Genomic DNA, 18,099 nt, shown 5'->3' on the forward strand with positions numbered 1-18,099 from the left:
ATAGATTAACCCCCCCCCCCTTTCAGGGCAGGGCCAGGGCTGCGGTTCTTAGAGGGGCTTGGGGAGAGCCCCTCGGGAGCTCTTGGGGTTCCGTGGGTCTGGGGGGCCGCCCCAGGCTTCCCCAGCACTCTGTTTGAGGAGCGGGGCTTCATTGGGATGGGGACCTGGAGAAGCTCCTTCTGCCAGTGGAGACTGGCCCCTGCTCTGGACTCAGCTCTGGGGAGAGTTACCAGCTGCAGGCCCAGTTAAAGGCCCAGTTGTCTGGGGCACTGAAAAGTGGGGAAGTGACCTCCTGGGATGTGCCCCCCACAGTCCTTGAAGCCCGGTCAGTGCTGGGTCCACTCTGTCAGACCCTTTTGGATAAAGGATTCAAGCTTTGTTTCCCCCCTCTCTGGCTTGCACGAAAGGGGAGGCTGGGACTGAGCAGTCTGGACAGGCTTCCTGAAAGAGGTGCCCCTGGGCTGGGCTGGCCTGGACTTCACCAAAAAGAGTAAAAGGGAAATGTTCCAGGTTTCAAGCAGAGTAGAGGCTGCCTGGAGACTGGAGGTGTTTGGAGGGCACCTGAGCTGAGGCCAGGAGGCTGGGGAGGACCCCCAAGGCCAACGACTGCCCCGTGGGAAGGCAGTAAGGAGACTGGCTTTGAGGAAGGTCTGGTCTAGCCTTCTCAGAGTCTGTTAAACTGTAGGGGATGATGGGTAGAGGGGAGGGGGGAGCCAAGGCACTGTGGTGGAAGCTCAGGACTTTCTGGCAGCTTTGGAAAGGGTCATTTTGGCAGCAGGAGATGCCAGTGGGAGGAGAGCATTCATCAAGCTGCCCTGGGCAGGGTCTGGAGCCCACAGTGCCTTCTGTGAGGTGATCCTGGCCCCAACCTGGGAGGGAGGAGCAGACTCTGGGCTCTGTGATTTTGTGGGCTCCAGAGGGGAAAGCTGAGGCCACAGCCAGGCCTGAAACTTTCCTGTTCTGCTGGAGGCACTGCTATTCCCTCCAGAGCCCAGGGAGGTTAAGGAGGCTCCTCTGATTGGTAGAGGGAAGCAGAGACAGACCAAGGGGAGAAAGGACCCCGGCAGAGGCCCAGATTCAGCCCTGATCCTAAGGCTTTTTTAGGGACGGTGCAAATAGAGATTCTAGAAAGAGAGCAGAGACGATAGAGATCAGTAATCTGGAGCTGAAGGGGCCTTCTAGGCCTTCTGGTGCAGTGCTCTTATGTTACAGATGAAGAAACTGAGGCAGAGAGGTTGTGGGACTGCCCAAGGTCACCCAAGTGAGAAATGGCCCAACAGAGCTGAAGCTCAGGCCTCTAGCTCTGACTCATTCCCCCTTCATCAGTTCCCATTTCCCCAAAGTCTTTCCCTACCCGGCCCCTGCCCAGGGAGGCTGGGAAGGATGGAGGAGAATCACCTGGGCCTCAGGGAGGGGAAGCTGGGCAGGGCAGGGCAGGGCAGGCACTTGGTTCCTCAGCCTGGGGTTTTCCTTATCTCCAGAGGCAGCTCTTTCCACTGTTGGACAGCTCTCATTGTTACCAAGTGAGATTGTTGCTTCTAGATCCACCGGGCTGGTATTTGGTGGATGCACGATTTCCTGAATGTAAGTGCCTCCTCCCCCTGGCTCAGTGCACCCGCCTCGGCCTTTTCATCCAGGGAAAGTCTGAGCAGTGTTTTCCTCTGCTTTCTCCAGAGAGGATGTGCCTAGCCTCCTGGAAACCTTCCCCTTGTACTTTGGGCAGCCCAAGGGCCCTCCACCATGGAATATAGCCCATTCTCAATATGGGACTGGTCCAACTCCTCCAGCCAAAAAGAGCCTGGATAAAGTCATTTTAAATTGCATGGGGTTTTGTTTTTTAATGAACAAATATTGGTTTTCTCTCCCTCCCATTCTTTACCCTTGAAAAAAGGGAAAAGGAAACCCTTGTAATAAATCTGCATTTGCAAAGAAAATACATTCTGGCCTTGGCCACGTCCCCCAAAGATTTTTGTCATCTGTCAGGAGGTCCAGAACCCATTTCTTCACTGGTGTCTGGGAATTAGATTTGGTCCAAGTTGGAGCCTTTTGTTCTTCTATTGTTAATAGTTCACATGGTTCTGCTCACTTCACTCTCCAACATTCATACAAATCTCCCCTTGGTTTCTCTGAAGCCTCATTTACTTGGCGGGGGGGGCACTAAGTAATATTTTTTCTGGAAAGGGGGCGGTAGGCCAAAAAAGCTTGGGAACCACTGATTTAGAATCTACATCCCCAAATCTATCCCCATCAACCCCTGTGATCAAGCAGTTGTTTTTCTTCTGCATTTCTGCTCCCACAGTTCTTTCTCTGGATGTGGCTAGTTTTCTTTCTCATAAATCCCTCAGAAATGTCCTGGATCGTTGCATTGTTGCTAGTAGAGAAGTCAATAACGTTCGATTATGCCACAATGTATCCATCGCTGTGTACAGTGTTCTCCTGGTTCTGCTCCTTTCACTCTGCATCAATTCCTGGAAGTCTTTCCAGGTCACATGGAATTCCTCCAGTTCACTATTCCTTATAGCACAATATAGCACAAATTCCATCACCAACAGATACCACAATTTGTTCAGCCATTCCCCAATTGAAGAACATTCTCTCACTTTCCAATTTTTTTGCCACCACAAAGAGCAAAACTATAAATATTTTGGTACAAGCCTTTTTCCTTATTATCTCTTTGGGGTACAAACCCAGCAGTGGTCTGGTTGGGACAAAGGGCTCACAGTCTTTTAAAGCTCTTTGGGCATAGTTCCAAATTGCCATCCAGAATGGTTGGATCCATTCATAATTCCACCAGCAGTGTATTAGTGTCTCAATTTTGTCACATCCCCTCCAACATTTATTACTTTCCTTTGCTATCATGTTATCTGGCTGTTCATCTTAGTGTGGACTGAATGTGGTTTTCATCCCATTTGTTTGTCCATGTGGATGATGGGACTGTTCTCTTTCCCATTGCTGTGGTTACTGAGGAATGTCCTATAGTGCCTGTGGTCTGAAAATGGGGCATTTGGAGAGAGGGTGATAGTGACACCCCCTGCCCCAGCGTCTCCTTAATGTTCTTGGCTGTGCTCTGGCACTGGTGTCTCAGTGGCTACATCCATCTGTCACAGGGGCTGTTGGCTTAGATTTGAGACATCAATCAGGTCTTTTTACTCTGCTGTACCAGATGCTTTTTCCCTTCCTTCCTTCCTTCCTTCCTTCCTTCCTTCCTTCCTTCCTTCCTTCCTTCCTTCCTTCCTTCCTTCCTTCTTCCCTTTCTTCCTTCCTCCCCTCCTCCTTCCCTCCCTCCTTTCTGATTATGGTTGTCTGGGGGTTTGGAGAGAATGCCTTAAAGAGTAGAATGTAAAAAGAAGAGAAGTAATTGTGAGCAGTCATTGGGGCTGATATAAAAGCTGCTGCCTTTGCCCAGGCAGCATGAGGTAGGGGAGCACGAGGTGGTCTTGCAGCCAGGAAGGCCTGTGTCCAAGTCTTCTGAACCATCCTGGCTGTGCAACGGTGGGCAAGCACAGAACTTCTGGGAGCTCAAGGCGGATCTCTAAGCCTCTGAGTTAGAGAGCGTGCCTCTCTGGCGCAAGTGGTCTTGCTCAAAGTTGCTGCCTTCCCCTGAGAACTCGCCTTGTCAACATTTTTTATGGACATAGTCCTTTGGATAATTGTCTCCTTTCTTAGACTGTGAGCTCCCGGAGGGCACAGCCCGTCCTGGCTTTTCCTTGCATCCTCGGGGCTTAGCCCAGTGCCTGGCTCCCTGGAGGCCCCAGTCCCAGCCTTTCTCCAAGGCTGTCATCTCCTCCAGGGCAGAGAGTGCATTCTTTTTTTTTATTTCCATCCTTCTCTTCCAGTTTTTTCATTTGGAAAAGGGGACCAAAATCTTTCATCTCCTGCTTCTCAGGATTGTTGGGAGAGGCAGTGCAGTACATTGGGTAGGGCCTACTTGGCACCCAATCCTGTTTGACAGTTGGTTGCTGGCTGTGTGACTGTAGGGTAGTTACTTAGCCACTCTGACTTAGCTTCTTCATCTTGAAAGGGCAGACAAAGAATACCTTTGCGCCTTCCCCACTGAGATGTAAGATTCTGATGAGGCCATGGACAGAGTAGGAGAGAGAGCCCTCCCGGAGTCCAAGGCCCTGCTTCCAGTCCTATCTTACTGCCCGTTGAGGGGGCTCCGACACCTCCCTTCCAGGTCTGACTCTGTGCCCCAGGACACACGAAGCCCCTGCCCTGAGGATGATGCTCTTCCTCACGGGGGTGGGGTGGGCTGTGTTCTCTGCCTTCAGGAGGGGCCTCAGCAGTTCCTGGTGGCCAGGGCAACCTTCTGGGTAGGACAGCCTTGGGAAGCCTGCCAGGCCTCTGCTTGATTGTCATTGCACCCAGGCCATTGCCCCCACTGAGAGTAAGACGCCTGCCCACACCGGGCCAGGGAGGGACTGGCTGGCAGGGCTCGTCGCTGGCTGCCGATTACCAGCCCCCCTTTAGCACCATCGTCGAGGCTGCCCCTGGTGGCAGGTGAGCTGGCATCGTCACCCCAGGAGAGTGTCTGATGGCCTTGGAGCTCAGGGAGAAAGCTGCCTGCCTGAGCCCAGTGAGCAGGCTACTTTTGTGTGTGTGCACTCAGCAGACACCCCCAAATGAGGCCCCCAGGATCCCAGCCTAAAATTAGGGTGCTGAGGGACCCAGAGGCCATTTAGGCCACAGCCCCCTCATTTTTACAAATGAAGATACTGAGGCCCAGGAATGGGAAGAAACTTGTCCAAAGTAAGTGTCAGAGGCAGGATTTGATCCCAGATCCTCTGACTTTAGAGCTGGGGTCCCTTCCACTGAACCACTTACCTTCCTGAACATATGGGGAATCAGGAGATCATAGCCCTAGAGTGAGAAGGGACCTCAAAGGCCACCTTGTCCCGTCTATCTGTTCATTTTACATAGGGGGAAACTGAGGCCCAGGAATGGGACATGACTTTACCCAAGGTCACAGCTTCACAGACAGGATTGGGCCTGAGGTCCTTGGGCTTCCCTTTGCCTTGAACTGGGTTCTGCTGAGCTAAGAAGACCCCGAGATCCTGGGTGACCCTCTGGCAGAGACAACATCCCACATCCAACTTGGACAATGCTATTAACACACAAGATGAGTAAGGGTGAAAAGGGAAGCTGGCAGCGGCCATGCCCACTGTTAGTATTACGGTGGCCACTTTTCCTAGTTTTCAGACCATGAAGCACTTGGCACACATTCTCTCATAAGACGTGGGTCAAACAAACATTATTATCTCCATTTTTCAGAGCCAAAGTCGCACAGTAAGCGGGCAGAGCTGGCCACTGAACCCAGGGACTCAGACTCTTTAGTGTCGTTCCCAGCCTGCCCCTCCGAGTGCCCAGGCCTCGGGAGTCACACGAAACCTTGAAGAGACATGACTCTTTAGACGATGCGAGGTGGCAGTGTTTGGTCCCCTTTGCTCTGCCCTGACCCTGGCAAGGCCCAGCCTTCATGGCACACCAGAGATGGGGCCAGGGTTTGTCCGGTCTCGGTGCCTCCAGCTGGCCAGGGATAGGAGCAGGACTGAGTAGCCATTCTCTCTGACCTCAGGCCTCCTTTCCTTTCCACATGGAGCAGGGGCAGTTTCCTCAGCAGATGCCCAAACTCCACAGGTTATTCATTCAGAGCCTGGCACCAGACTTGGTGCTGTAGGCTGTAGACAGAGAAGCACAGCCCCTACTGCATGAAGCTTACACCCTGGCAAGCAAATCCCAGGAGAGGGAGAAAGATGAGAAAGGAGAGTAGAGCGCTTTCAGCTGGTGGGGTGCAGGAGCAGTATGCCCGGGAAGGCTTTAGAACTGGGGAAGGGTCCTTGGGCATCCTTGGGCTAAGCCCAGCCTCTCTTAGACAGCAATCAGGACTTTTTGCTCTGCTGTACCAGATGCTTCTTCCCTTTCTCCCTCTCTCCCTCTCTCCCTTTCTCTCTCTTTCCTTCTCTCCCTCTCTCCTTTTCTTCCTCTCTCTCTCCCTCTCTCCTCTCCCTTTCTTCTTCTCTCTTTCTCTCCCTCTTCTTCTTTCCTTAAGCTAAGTCACATTCGAACAAGGAAGTAGGGCTTTCCAGGGCTGGAGCTCTTTCTCTCTGACCCTAAAACAAGCTTGTTTGAACTGTGGGTGTGGATAAGGAACCAAGGTGCAGAGCAAGGTCTCCAAGGTCCTTAAGGGGCTCTCCTGTGGCTCACAGTGGCATTAGGCCCATTTTTCACAGTGGCACACTGAACCACTGCTAGTTGTAGGAGAGGGCAAAGAGAGCCCAGAAGGGACCTCAGAATATGAAACAGCAGAACTGGGGGGGGGCCTTAGATCAGGGAGTGTCAGGGCTGGGAGGGGCCTTAGAACAGGGAATGTCAGAGCTTGGAGGATTCTTAGAACAGGGGATGCCAGGGTAGGGAGGGAAGGGAGCCTTAGAACAGGGGCTCTCAATTCAGGGAATGTCAGGATGGGAGTCTTTCTGTGCTCCTTCCCCCTTGCCTTGCAGCGTGGGCCTTCCTGTGAGATTCAGAGATTCCTGGGGATTGGAAGGCGTCCTTTGGTGCCTGCTGAGGGCTCTGATCTGATGATTCATTCACAGGCTCCCTTTACTAACTGCTGGATTCAGGCTTTGAATGAAGAAAAACTTCTGAACCCAGCTCTGTTCTACAGACCTCTCTGACTATAAACTTAGAGGCGTTTCCCCTATGTCATTCATTCATTCATTCATTCAGCAAATTTTAGGGAGAGGGGGAGCAGAGGAAAGTTCAGGTAGTGCTGTTTTTGTCGTCTGCTGCCACCTCTGGGCCTGGGGGCAAGTGAGGATCTCTGCGCCCCTGGGATAAGGTTTGGGGAATGGATGATTGTGAGAACAGGGGCTGGAGGGGGAAGTGGACTTCTTTTCTTTTCTTTTCTTTTTTTATTCCATTAAATTTTTAAAAATATTTTCCATGGTTACATGATTTATTTTCTTTCCCTCCCCCCTTGCAGAACTGACAAGCAATTCCACTGGGTTATACAAATGTTATCACTTGATGCCCATTTCTATATTATTCATTTTTGTAATACAGTAAGCTTTTAAAACCCAAACCCCAAATCATGTACCCATACAAGTGATAAGTCACATATATTTCTTCTGGGTTTCTCCTGCCACAGTTCTTTCTCTGGATGTGGATAGCTTTTTTTCTGGAAGTTGCTCAGAGTAGTCCAGGATCACTGCATTGTTATCAGAAGCAAAGACTATTACATTCGATTTTACCACAGTGTATCAGTCTCTGTGTACAATGTTCTCCTGGTTCTGCTCCTTTCACTCTGCATCACTTCCTGGAGGTCATTCCAGTTCACATGGAATTCCTCCAGTTCATCATTTCTTCCAGCCCAATAGTATTCCATCACCAGAAGATACCACAATTTGTTCAGCCATTCCCCAATTGAGGGACTTGAGGGGGTGGACTAATGATGAATTTGCCCATCAAAGGTATCTTCCAGGGAGAGGGACCTGAGTGGGTGCAGGCTGGAGTCCTGTCCTGGACCTGGAAGGTGGGGCCAGCAGCTTCACTCTGTCCAGCCACTCCCACTGCCCCCTGAGGCTACAATTATCCCCTGCTCCCTAGTGCCAAGGAAGGCTTTCCTGAACTTGAAGAGGGACCAGGCTGAAACACTGGCCAGTTTCTGTTCTAAGGGAAAAGAATGGGCTGTAATCTTCCACAGACACTTGGAATTAGCCCCTTGGGAGGCTGGGATCATTGGAAAGCAAATAAAAACCAGCAACTTGAAAAATGGGTGTAAGTTCCAGGGAAAAAGATTTTAAACTCAGCAGGAGTTCACACTTGACCCCAGTCCTGTCCAAGCTGGGCCTAGACCAGACAAGAACTTCCAGGCATGAGCAGAACTTTGAGAGGAAGAAGACTCAGTCTTGACCTTGTTGGCTTCAGAGGGCTGAGCTGGAGCAATTGGGGAAGGCTGCAGAGGGGCCCAGTTTAGGTTGGATGAAAGGAGAAGGTTGGTAGCCATCAGACCTGTCCCAAAGTAGAGCAGAGTCTCTTGGGAGGTAGTGAGCTCTCCATTATTAGAAGGCTTCAAGTGGAGATTGGGCAGCCTCCTTCTTCAGGGGATGCTTCAAGGAGGAGGCAGCAGATGCAGGGGAGAGAGTCCTGGGTCAGGAGTCAAAGGTCTTGGGTTTGGGGTTGAAGCTTTGATACTGCTTGTGTGGCCTCAGGCAAGCCACCTCTCTGGACCTCCAGATCCTCCTCAGTAAAAAGAAGGGGGTTGGATTAGATGACTGCTTTCAGGCCTCTTCCTCCTCTGGAGCTGTGGTTTTGTGATCCTGGGCTAGGGAAGGTTGGGAAAGGAGTATTTATTAAGCACCTCCTCCCGGCTAAACCCTGGGCAAATAATTACAAACCAAAGAAAGTCAGGCTCTGCTCTCAAGGAGTTTCTGTCCTAGTGAGGGGAGATCACACCCTAAGGCTGGGAGACAGTCCTGGTGCTTGGCTAAGGCCTCTCATGGAAGTCTGGAAAGTTTGGGGCAGAGACAGGAGGAGAGGGAAGTTTGGCAGGTCCGGACTCCTCCCCGGATGGAGGCCTCTTCCTGGGGGAAGGGAGGCAGCCCCCAGAGAGGTGTTCTTGAGCGAGGCTGCCCCTGAGGCACGTTCCCAAGGACCACTCGGGCTCCCAGCCCTCAGTGGGGGACGGGGTCAGTTCATACAGGGAACTCCCTGCTCCTGGCCGAGCCTCCTGTCCCTTCCCTCAGTAACCCCCGGGAACTGTGCTGTTGGGGCTGCGACTTGGGGCCGGGAACTTTGATCCCAAGTGCAGTGCTCTGCCGCTTTAGCAAACAGTGAGGGCTTTGAGGAAGGTGTAGCCTCATTTCCAATCAGTCAGAGGGCTTTCTGCTTGGCAAAGACCAAAGCTTTTAGGCCGGCCTCTCCTCTGGACAAGGCTCCATGGTCCAGGGACCTTCCCACGGGGAGTCCGGCCAAGAGTGGGGAAGGAGAAAGATTCGGCGCTCGCGGTGGGCTCTCGGGAGGGCCTCGGAGGCCTTGCGCTGCGCCTTGGTTCCTCATCCACACCCACACTTCAAACAAGCTGGTCTTAGGCTCAGAGAGGAAGAGCTCGAGCCCCACTCCCTGGTTTGGGTGTGACTTAGCTCCGGGTCAATTAGACACGAGACGGGCCACTTCAGGCCACCATATACAGTGAACGTTTGTCACGATCGGAGGGACAGAAAAGCTAGAGTAGCCGACAAAGGAGCTCCCAAAGCGCGAAGCCTCCGGCGCCGTTTGGCATCCGGGCCTGGGCCTTGGACATTTATGAGGCATCCTCTGTAGGCCAGGCACGGCACACTAACTGGTGTTGCTCTGGTCTGCTGATTGGTCCAGTGGACAAGAAGAGGTGGTTGTGGGGCCTTGTAAGAAGGGAGATTTCCTCCGTCTGTGAAGTGGGAATAGCCGCGCTCCTTGTTAGAGATGCAGCGGGGCCTGGACTGAGAGGGCGGCCTCTGAATCAGAGAGGCCCCGGGTGACTCTCCAGGACCTAAGCTGTGGGGAAGGGCCAGTCTGCCTTGGTGGTTAGAGTTCCCTTCTGGGAATTCGGAGGTCTGGGCCAAATACTCACCTTCACCTTTCCAGAATGGTGGGGAGAGCATCGGCGACAGCCGCTTGGGGAGGCCTGTTGGGCAAGTACTTATTATCCCCATTTGATAGATGAGAGAGTTGAGACTCAGAGAAATCTTGCCCAAGGTCCAATGACTAGTCTCCAGAGTCTCTGAAATCCAAAGCCAGAGCCTCTGGTAAATTAGAAGATGGGATCAGTGGGAATGCGCCTTAGAGATGAGCTGCTCCCTTCATTTTATAGATGAGGAAACGGAGGCACAGAGGAATTGAGTGACTTATAGGGCGATAGCTTTCCATCTGGAAGGGACTTTAGAGATTATCTAGACCATTCCTTCATTTTACTGGTGGGGAAACTGAGGCATGGGGCAGTAAATTCCATCCTTCTATTATGCTGAGCTACCACATTTAAAACATAAAAAAAAAAAACAAAAACCCCAAATTCCCTGAGCAATCTGGAGAGCTGAGCATCCTAGGAGTGAGACCTGGGCCCAGCCCAGAAACCATCCAGTCTCACCCCTTTGTTTTATGGAAGAGGAAACAGGCAGGAAGAGGAGGGAAGAGCCTGTGGAAGGTTTTGCCATGCGTTCCCTTTCCATCATTTTGGAGATTAGCTCCTCTTGTGCTATTTTGGTGCTCGCCGGGTTTTCTGTTGGGTTGTTAAGGATCGTTCAAGGAATAGCTCTCCTAATTAGACATTAAGCCCGAGAGCCTGGAGGCAGCTCAGCCTGGCATATGGGAAGCCTGCTCACAGGACTCTAAGTGGCTGAGAGAGAGGCCTCATCAATTTTAATCCATGCACTATATTTACACGATGGAGAAACAACCGGTTTCCAGCGGGTCCCCGGAGGGCCAGGGCCGAGGGCGAGTGTTCATACCCGTATCGATAGAGCAGCAGAGTGATGGCTTTCAGACGTGGGGGCGGGGATGGACACCCCCTTCTCATCTGCTTTCCTGAAGCTTGCTGAGCTCAGCAAGTGCTTCTCTTTATTACTGACGGTCATCATCCCTGCTTTGAGGTCTACAAAGCCCTCCCTCCCCACCATACGGGGACATCCAGAGGGCCAGGGCAGCTCTCCTCATTTTACGGATGGAGGGACTGCGCCTACCCTGCCATTTTGTAGATGAGGAAACCAAGGCCCAGGGCCCCGAGTGACTTACCCAGGGCTTCCTTCAGCATTCTTTCCTGGGCGGTTACTCCCTGTCTAAATTGGGCTGTGTAAAGATTTGCCCTCATCCAATCCAGCCACCATTAGTGGAGAGCCTCTCTTACTCCGAAGCCTGCACTATTTATTGTTTCCCAGTGGATTTATAGTGACTTCTTTGGGTTTTACATTGCCTGCATTTCGCCAAGATTCTTTTCCTCCTCCCTTCCATTATAACAAATAATTTTTTCAGAGGAAAAAAATAAAAAAATTTGGTAAAGTTAATCAATCCACTGAAATGTGGCTTTATATGCCAAGTTCCTGAGCCATGGAGGAAAAGAGGTGATGCTCCTTGGGCCTTTTTTTGGGACTGATCATGACGTTTTGGTTGTTTGTGGTGGACGGTGGGGATCGTTTCCCTCCCCCATCCCTTGTTCGCTGTTGTTGTTATTTCATAGCTATTTTCCTGGCTCTTCTGACTTCACTTGGCACCAGTTCAGGACATTCCAGTCTTTGTGCTTCTTGATATTCCTCCCACTTGTCATTTCTTATCCTGCTCCATTCACGGACCACAGTCTGTCTTTTAGCCATTTTTCAGTCAAGGGACATCAACTTTGTTTCCAGTTCTCAGCAGTCAAAAAAGGATTTGGGATATTCAGGAAATCTTTCTTAGGTGGGACACGGGATCCAGGGGTCAAAGGGCCCCCCAATTTCAGTGACTTGCTTTGCATCATTCCAAAGAGCTTCCCCAGAAGGATTTTACCCATCCAGGGTTTCATTAACAATGCGCTCGTGTTCCTAGCTTGCCCCAGCCCTGCCAACACAGACTGTTCCTATCTCTCGTGACCAAGGCTCACTTTGCTGGGCGTTTCTCCTCTTTGCGATTTGGAGAATTCTGTCCTCGTCAGGTTGGCCTGCATCTGAGAATTGCTTGTCCAGATTTGCTGACCCCCATTTCTTGTGGGGAGTGGCTTTCGTTCTTATGCATTCCTCATGGTTGTTTACATACCTTTGAATATCAGACCTTCATTTGAGATATTAGATATAAAGATTTCCCCTCCGTGGATCACTTCCCTTCTCGTGCCAGACAGGCCCGTTTTGTCTGTGTAAAAGCTTTCCAATTTTGTTTTCAGAGTGATCTGTTTTCTCTTTTGTTATCTCTGTCCCTTGTTTGCTCAGTAAGTCATCTGCTGCCCGTAGCTTTGATAAGTTCACAGAAGAGGATTGATTCTTGGGCAAATCACTCATCTCTGGGGCTCTGTTCCCTTCCCTGTAAAGCGAAGGTCTTGGAGTAAATTGTCTAGAAGGTCCTTTCTGGCCTTAAATTCTTTGAGCCTGTAAAGTGCCAGAGAGCAGAGTGGGAATGCCGTATCTTGGAGAGAACCTGCTGATCCTTGCCGAGAGCCTCCAGTACAGAAGGAAGACCAGCTGGGGAGTTGGGCTGTGGCCCTAGGAAAGGGTCCGAGCCTGGCTGGAAGGCTCGTCGCAACTCCGAGGCCAAGTTCAGTTAGGTGGCTTCCATGGGGAAGGAAGAGAACCGCCTCCCCCCAACACGTGGTTGAGCGCTACACCTGCCCAGCACACACGTGCTCCGCTTCTCCAGGGCTTTACAGCGGATGAAGGCCTTTTATCCCCCCAAGTCTATAAATAAGGCAGACACAGCAAGAAGCCCTCTTTTAACAATGGTTTTTTTCCTGCAATCATTTAAATTTAGGAAATCACTAACTTTTCCCCAAATCATTTTGTAAATGATCTCGCCTTCCCATGAGTGGGCCCCTCTCCCTCCCGTCTAACATCCATAAAATGCTCGGGGGCACAGGGCCTGGCAGGGACCCTGCAGGCGTCTGGTAAACTTTCCTTCCCTCAACCCCAGCTGAGGGCCTGGAGGCCAACCGGCTCGGCTGGGCCCAAGCTTCAAGCTCTGACGCGGGTTCCCCCCAGCTCAGGGGCTTTCCCACACGCACGCCCCCCAGGGGCCCCACACTCCTCTCTCCTGCCCCCAGAGAAGGAGGCAGCGCCCCCGGGCCTTGTAGAAGGAGCTCCTGCCTGGGGAGGCATCCAAGGGCAGAAGGGGTCGCCAGGCGAGGTCTCTCTCCTCTCCCCCAGCCAGCTCCTAGGGGGAGGCTGGGCAGTGTCCTGGCCTGCCCTAGGCCTGCTAGGCTGGGACACAGAAGCCAGGAGATCCGATTCCAAAGGGCAGCCAAGGCCGAGGCCCGACACTGGATCTGCCCGCTTATCTCCTGCCCAAAGAGCCGGCGGCTTGGCCTCGAGGAGGTGGGAGGGAGGGGAGAGCCGGCCCGACCGGGCTCCCCAAGACAGGCCTGCAGAGCAGAGAATTGAGGCCCAGGCCCGGCGCTCTCTGTCCTCCCCGGCAGGCCCCCTGCTGCCCAGGTGGGCTGTTTCTCGCATCGTGTTAGACACTGTCTGTCTCCTTAAGGGCTGCTTTGGCTCTTCCTCTGGAGCCCCAGCGCTTCGCACACAGTCGGCACTAAATAAATGTTGGCTGATTCACCGGACATACTTGTAACTCCTCCCAACCTGCCCATCAGGGCGGGGACTCCAAGAGTGGCTGAGCCACGAGGTGTCTCCCTGGTAGCTCCCATGTCCGGGAAGGTCCCTGGGCTGGGGCCAGAGTCCCGTCACCCTCCCTGGGGTCCCAGAGACCCAGATTCAAGTCTCCTCTCTGGCTCTTCCCCGGCTGGATGGTTTGGACAAATGACGAAGTGTTCAGGAATCTCGGGGATCCCTGCAAGGCGTCTCTGCGGGATGACGACAGATCGCAGCTGGCTGGGAGTTAGCTCGTAGGGTGGATCATCAGCGCACACCGGCCGGCCGGGCCTGGGCGTGCCGGGCAAGAAGCAAGATGGAGAAGCTGGACCTGTACTAGAGCGAGTTTCCGGCACGCCGAGGCACTGGATTTAGAGAGACTCAGAACGTGCGGCGCGGAAGAGACCGCAGAACAGGCAACGTCACAGCCGAGGGGGCACCTGGAAGCCGTCCGGTGCCGTCCCGACCCTCGGCCAGGTCGCCCCTCCCTCATCCCCCCTCCGGCCGGCCTCCCTCCCTCCTGTCTAGAAGCATCGATGATAACAAACATTTGGGTGCCTCTTCCATGCCGGCCTGTCTGCGAAGTGTCTCCTCCATCCTCGAAAAGCTCACGTGGCCCTCCCAACCCCACCAGCTCTCGTCCTGCGTCTTTCGTGGCCTTTTATGGCTGACCGTCTGCACTAAGGGCTCCACTTCCTCCTCTCACTCTTTTCTGAACCTCTCACAGTCGGCCTTCCAACCTGTTGTTCCACAGAAATGGCTCTCCCCAGGCACCAGGGACCCCCCGGTTCTCCCCGGCTGCTCTGCAGCCCTTGAAGCCGGTGGATCACCCTCTCTTCCTTGTTCCATTCTTTAGGCTTTGAGGTTACCTCCCCAGCCCCACCCCGGGTTGTCCACCTCCCTCTTTGACGGCTCCTGTGCTGGATCCTCCTCCAGGCCCATCTCCCCTAGGAGAGGCTGGGCCTTTGGGTGACCCTCAGGGCTCTGCCTCGAGCCCCCTTCTCGCTCCTCTCTTCACACTTCCTCCCTTGGGCATCCCACCAGCTCCTGTGGATGTAACGACCGTCTCTCACTGATTATCTCAGAGAGGCCTTTCTTGTGCCAATCCCTGCTGACCTCTACTCTCCCCTCTCGAATTGCCTTTCAGACATCTTAAGCTGGATGTCCAGGAGACCCTCGCACGGAACGTGTCCCAGGTGAACTCATTACCTTCCCCCTCAGGCCCTTCTACCTTCTCTGTGACTGTGGAAGGCCCCGCCACCCCGCCAGCCCTCCTCACCATCCCTCAGTGCCCCCCTCCCCACATCCGTCACGGTGCCAAAGCCCGCCTTATTTGTACACTCCCCCCTTTTCTCCTCTGACCCTGCCCCAGCCCCGGGGCCCTTATCCCCCACCCCTAGATCACTGCTGTTCTGTGCCTCAGTCTCTCCCTTCCATTCAGCTGCTACTATGGTGTGATCTTGTCACGCCTGCCTACCCTCCAGTAAACTCCAGGGGCTCCCCATCGCCTACAGGACCCAATGTTGGGCATTCAAAGCCCTGTGCAACCCGTCCTTTCCCACCTTTCTTGTCTTCTTGTTCCCCAGGCCAGGGACCTCCTGGCTCTTCCAGGAATAAGACCCCCCCCCATCTCTTGGGCATTTTCTGTGACTGTCTGCCAGACCCGGAATGTTCTCCCTCCTCATCCTGCCTCCTGCAAGGCCCAGCCAAAATCCCTCCTCCTTAGGAAGTCTTTCCTCCTCTTTCCATCTCTCTCCCCCCTTACCTTCTGTCCTAGAACGGATACGAAGGATTGGATCCAAGTCACAGGACGGGTAAGGGCTAAGCAGTAGGAGCTAAGTGACTTGCCTGGGATCAGATTTGAATCCAGGACCTCCCTTCTCCAGGCCTGGCTCTACCCCTCTAGCTGCACGGTCCGGTTTTCTTCATTCCAGTGCCTTCTGGTGCCATTATTTCCCACTTATCCTGCTCATTGGTTCTTTTCTGTTTGCTTCTTATCTGTCCCATTGGATGGTGAGCTTCTCCTCAGTGCCAGTGCTTAGCCCAGGGCCTGGCACCTCGCGAGCCCTTAACGAGTGCCTGTTGGCTAAGGACGGGCGGGGGCTGTCTTATAAACTAGAAAGAAGACTGGAAGGGCCCTGAGAGACCAGGTGGCCCCCCAGGGATGGGAGAGGCCGCAGACCAGGGGATATCGAGCTGGAGGGGAACCTTAAAACAGGGGTTCTTACATGGGTTGAGGCGGACAGGATTGGGGATGTAGACCCGAAAGGACCACAGCAACCCAACTACCAATAATGTGGAAATAAGTCTTGATCGATGACACATGCTAAAACCAGTGGAAATGCGCCTCAGCCTTGTGGGGGGGTCTGGAGGAATGAAGGGGAAAAGAAGAGCGTGAATCCTGTAACCGTGGAAAATTTTTCTAAAAAAAAAGCTAAAAAACACAATGCCCACAACAGGGGTGTTCTCGTGGGAAGGGCCCTCAGAGTGTGAAAGTCAGAGCAGGGAGGGGACTCCGAGCACCCAGAGACTCCCCGAGTCGAGCGAGATACCCCTTTATAACTCCGCTGTAACCTCTGCTTGAGCTGCTTTCCTGCCAGCTTTTTGGTGGCAGGTAATTGTCTGGGATCTGCTGAAGGTCCCGTTGGCTCCTCCACACCCAGCTGAATGCCGCTGGGGAAAGGCTGTGGCTCTCGGACTCAAGGATCCCGGCTCTGTCTCTTCCCGCCGGTGTGACTCGGGGCCATCACGACCGTCTGAGCATCCGTTTTTTCATCCATAAAATGGAACCAACCCTGGAGCTGAGGCTTCTTCCCTCCCTTCCTCCCTTTCTTCTGCTTTCCTCTCCTCCCCTGCTTCTTTTCTTCCTTCCCTTCCTCCCTTTCTTCTGCTTTCCTCTCCTCCCCTGCTTCTTTTCTTCCCTCCAAGGCAGCACCTCACTCAGAGAGGGCCTTTCTGGGCCCGTCGTTAGGACGTGGAGAAAGGCCAAATTCTGCAGCATGGCGAGTCTGCATCAGACGGTGTTTCTGAAAAGGGGGCTCGAAGGCCCTTTCCCACCCAGAGACATCTTTTGGGCTCACTTGGACCAGCAAGGAAGAATGATTTGCTGTTCAAACAGTAGCAGTTGTAGTAAAAAGATGGTACTAAGAAGTACGTTGGTGGCTCCATCTCCATCCCTCCTCCCTGCAATCTGTCCTCCACATGGCTGCCCTAATGTCCTTCCCAAAGCGCAGCTCTGCCCTCCCTCCTTCAGAAGCTGCTGTGGCTCCATCTCACCTCCGGCTTCCCATACAGACTCCTCTTTCTATCTCTTAAAACCCTTTACAGTCTGACGACACTTTCCCCATCCAGTCTGACTGTGCTCATTTCTCTCCTTCACCTACTGCATGATGGAGCCACGCTGACCTACTTTTCCTGGGACACGATGCTTCATTCCCCGCTTCCGTGCCTTTGTCCAGGTCGCCCTTGTGCCTAGAATGCCGTCTCTCCTTCCTTCCACCTTCAGCATCTTTCACGCCAGCATCCCCCAGAGCTCTCGGCAAACAGCACCTCCTGCTCAGGGTTCCTCCTCGGCCCTCCAGCCCACCCAGTGAGACGATTTCTGGAAAACGCTCGCAGGGCGCTTCCTAGTTCCAGCACCAGAGTCTAGTGTGCAGCCATTCCTTCTCGGCCGCGTGTCAGCTGGGGCGGCCCTGATCGTGAGGGGCTTAGAGCAGGCGCCCCCGATGGGCTCTCCTGGGTCAGCGAGGGAAGTGCTCCGGCCTCTGGCTGCCACTCATCTGCCGCTTCCTGGTTTTTCACTCATGAGAGGAAGAAGAGAAACTTTCCTGATTCTGTTGCCTGACTCCGGCCAAGGGAGGGCCAGTGACTTCTCCACAGTCCTCCGGGTGCCCAGCGGGAGGCCTGGGATTAGAACTCGGGGCTTCCGCCCCGAATCGCCTTCTTGCCCGCCGTGTTTAGGTGCGTCGGCTGAGCTGAATCTCTTCAGACGGGTCTCATGCAGCGTCCCGGCGTGACGAGCTTGAGAGAAACGCTCCTGAGGCTGACGGGACTGGAATTTTGTGTTGAAAGAGAAATTCATTTTTTTAATTTAAGCTTTTTTTTTTACTTTTTCCACGGTTTCATGATTCTTATGGTCTCCCTCCCCTCTTGCCTCCCCCTCTGGGAGCGGACAAGCCGTTGCATTGTCCGGCCTCGTTTAGGACAAGCGCTGTGAGGACAGCAGCATCGGACGGACCCTGGGCGTCGTTCCTCCTGGCGCCCCAAGTGCCAGGAAAGGGCTGCTTCTCTGAAGCGGGGCGCCTCCTTGTCCAGGGCTCGCCCCGCTGGGTCAGGCAGCCCAGAGGTCTCCTGGGGCCCCGAGCTCCTCCTCCCCCGGCCCAGCCACTCTTCAGGCTCGCCTCTCCTGCCTCACGAGGCCTCACCCGGCCTGTGCCATGAGTCAGCGAGGCCGGCCTCACACCTCGGCGGTGCTTTTCTGCCGCCCCCTCCTCGCCCTTCCTGCCATCGCCGCCCCCTCCCACCCCAGGCCAGACTCAGAGCTTCCTCGAGGATCTTCCGGCTCCGTCCTCTCCGCTGTGGCCAGGAGGAGCTGCTGGAGTCCCAAGTCACGCCGGCCCTGCTTCGCTTTGCTTCTCGCCTCTGGAACATCAGAAGACAGAAATGAAACCTCCCGCCCTGCCCAAGCCTCCCCAGAGAAGTAAATAAGTGCCAGCAGAGACCAAGCATTGTCTGCAGGAGGCCCAGAGATTCCCTCCTCTCCCCCACGGCCCTCCGATAACATCGGAACAGGAATTCCAGAGGG

At 53.7% G+C, this 18,099-nt stretch overlaps 1 protein-coding gene across 1 annotated transcript in view; it reads left to right on the plus strand.

Annotated features, from left to right (window-relative positions):
• Window positions 1–18,099, plus strand: part of GRAMD4 (GRAM domain containing 4) — an 83,606-nt gene that overhangs the window by 9,469 nt on the left and 56,038 nt on the right. Inside the window, exons 5-6 of the mRNA XM_044679282.1 lie at window positions 4,197–4,313; window positions 4,415–4,500. Coding sequence (XP_044535217.1) covers window positions 4,197–4,313; window positions 4,415–4,500 — 203 coding nt within the window. The remainder of the gene's footprint in view (window positions 1–4,196; window positions 4,314–4,414; window positions 4,501–18,099) is intronic.

The sequence above is a fragment of the Gracilinanus agilis genome, chromosome 5 (assembly GCF_016433145.1).
Source record: "Gracilinanus agilis isolate LMUSP501 chromosome 5, AgileGrace, whole genome shotgun sequence".
In the NCBI taxonomy this organism is placed as follows: domain Eukaryota; kingdom Metazoa; phylum Chordata; class Mammalia; order Didelphimorphia; family Didelphidae; genus Gracilinanus; species Gracilinanus agilis.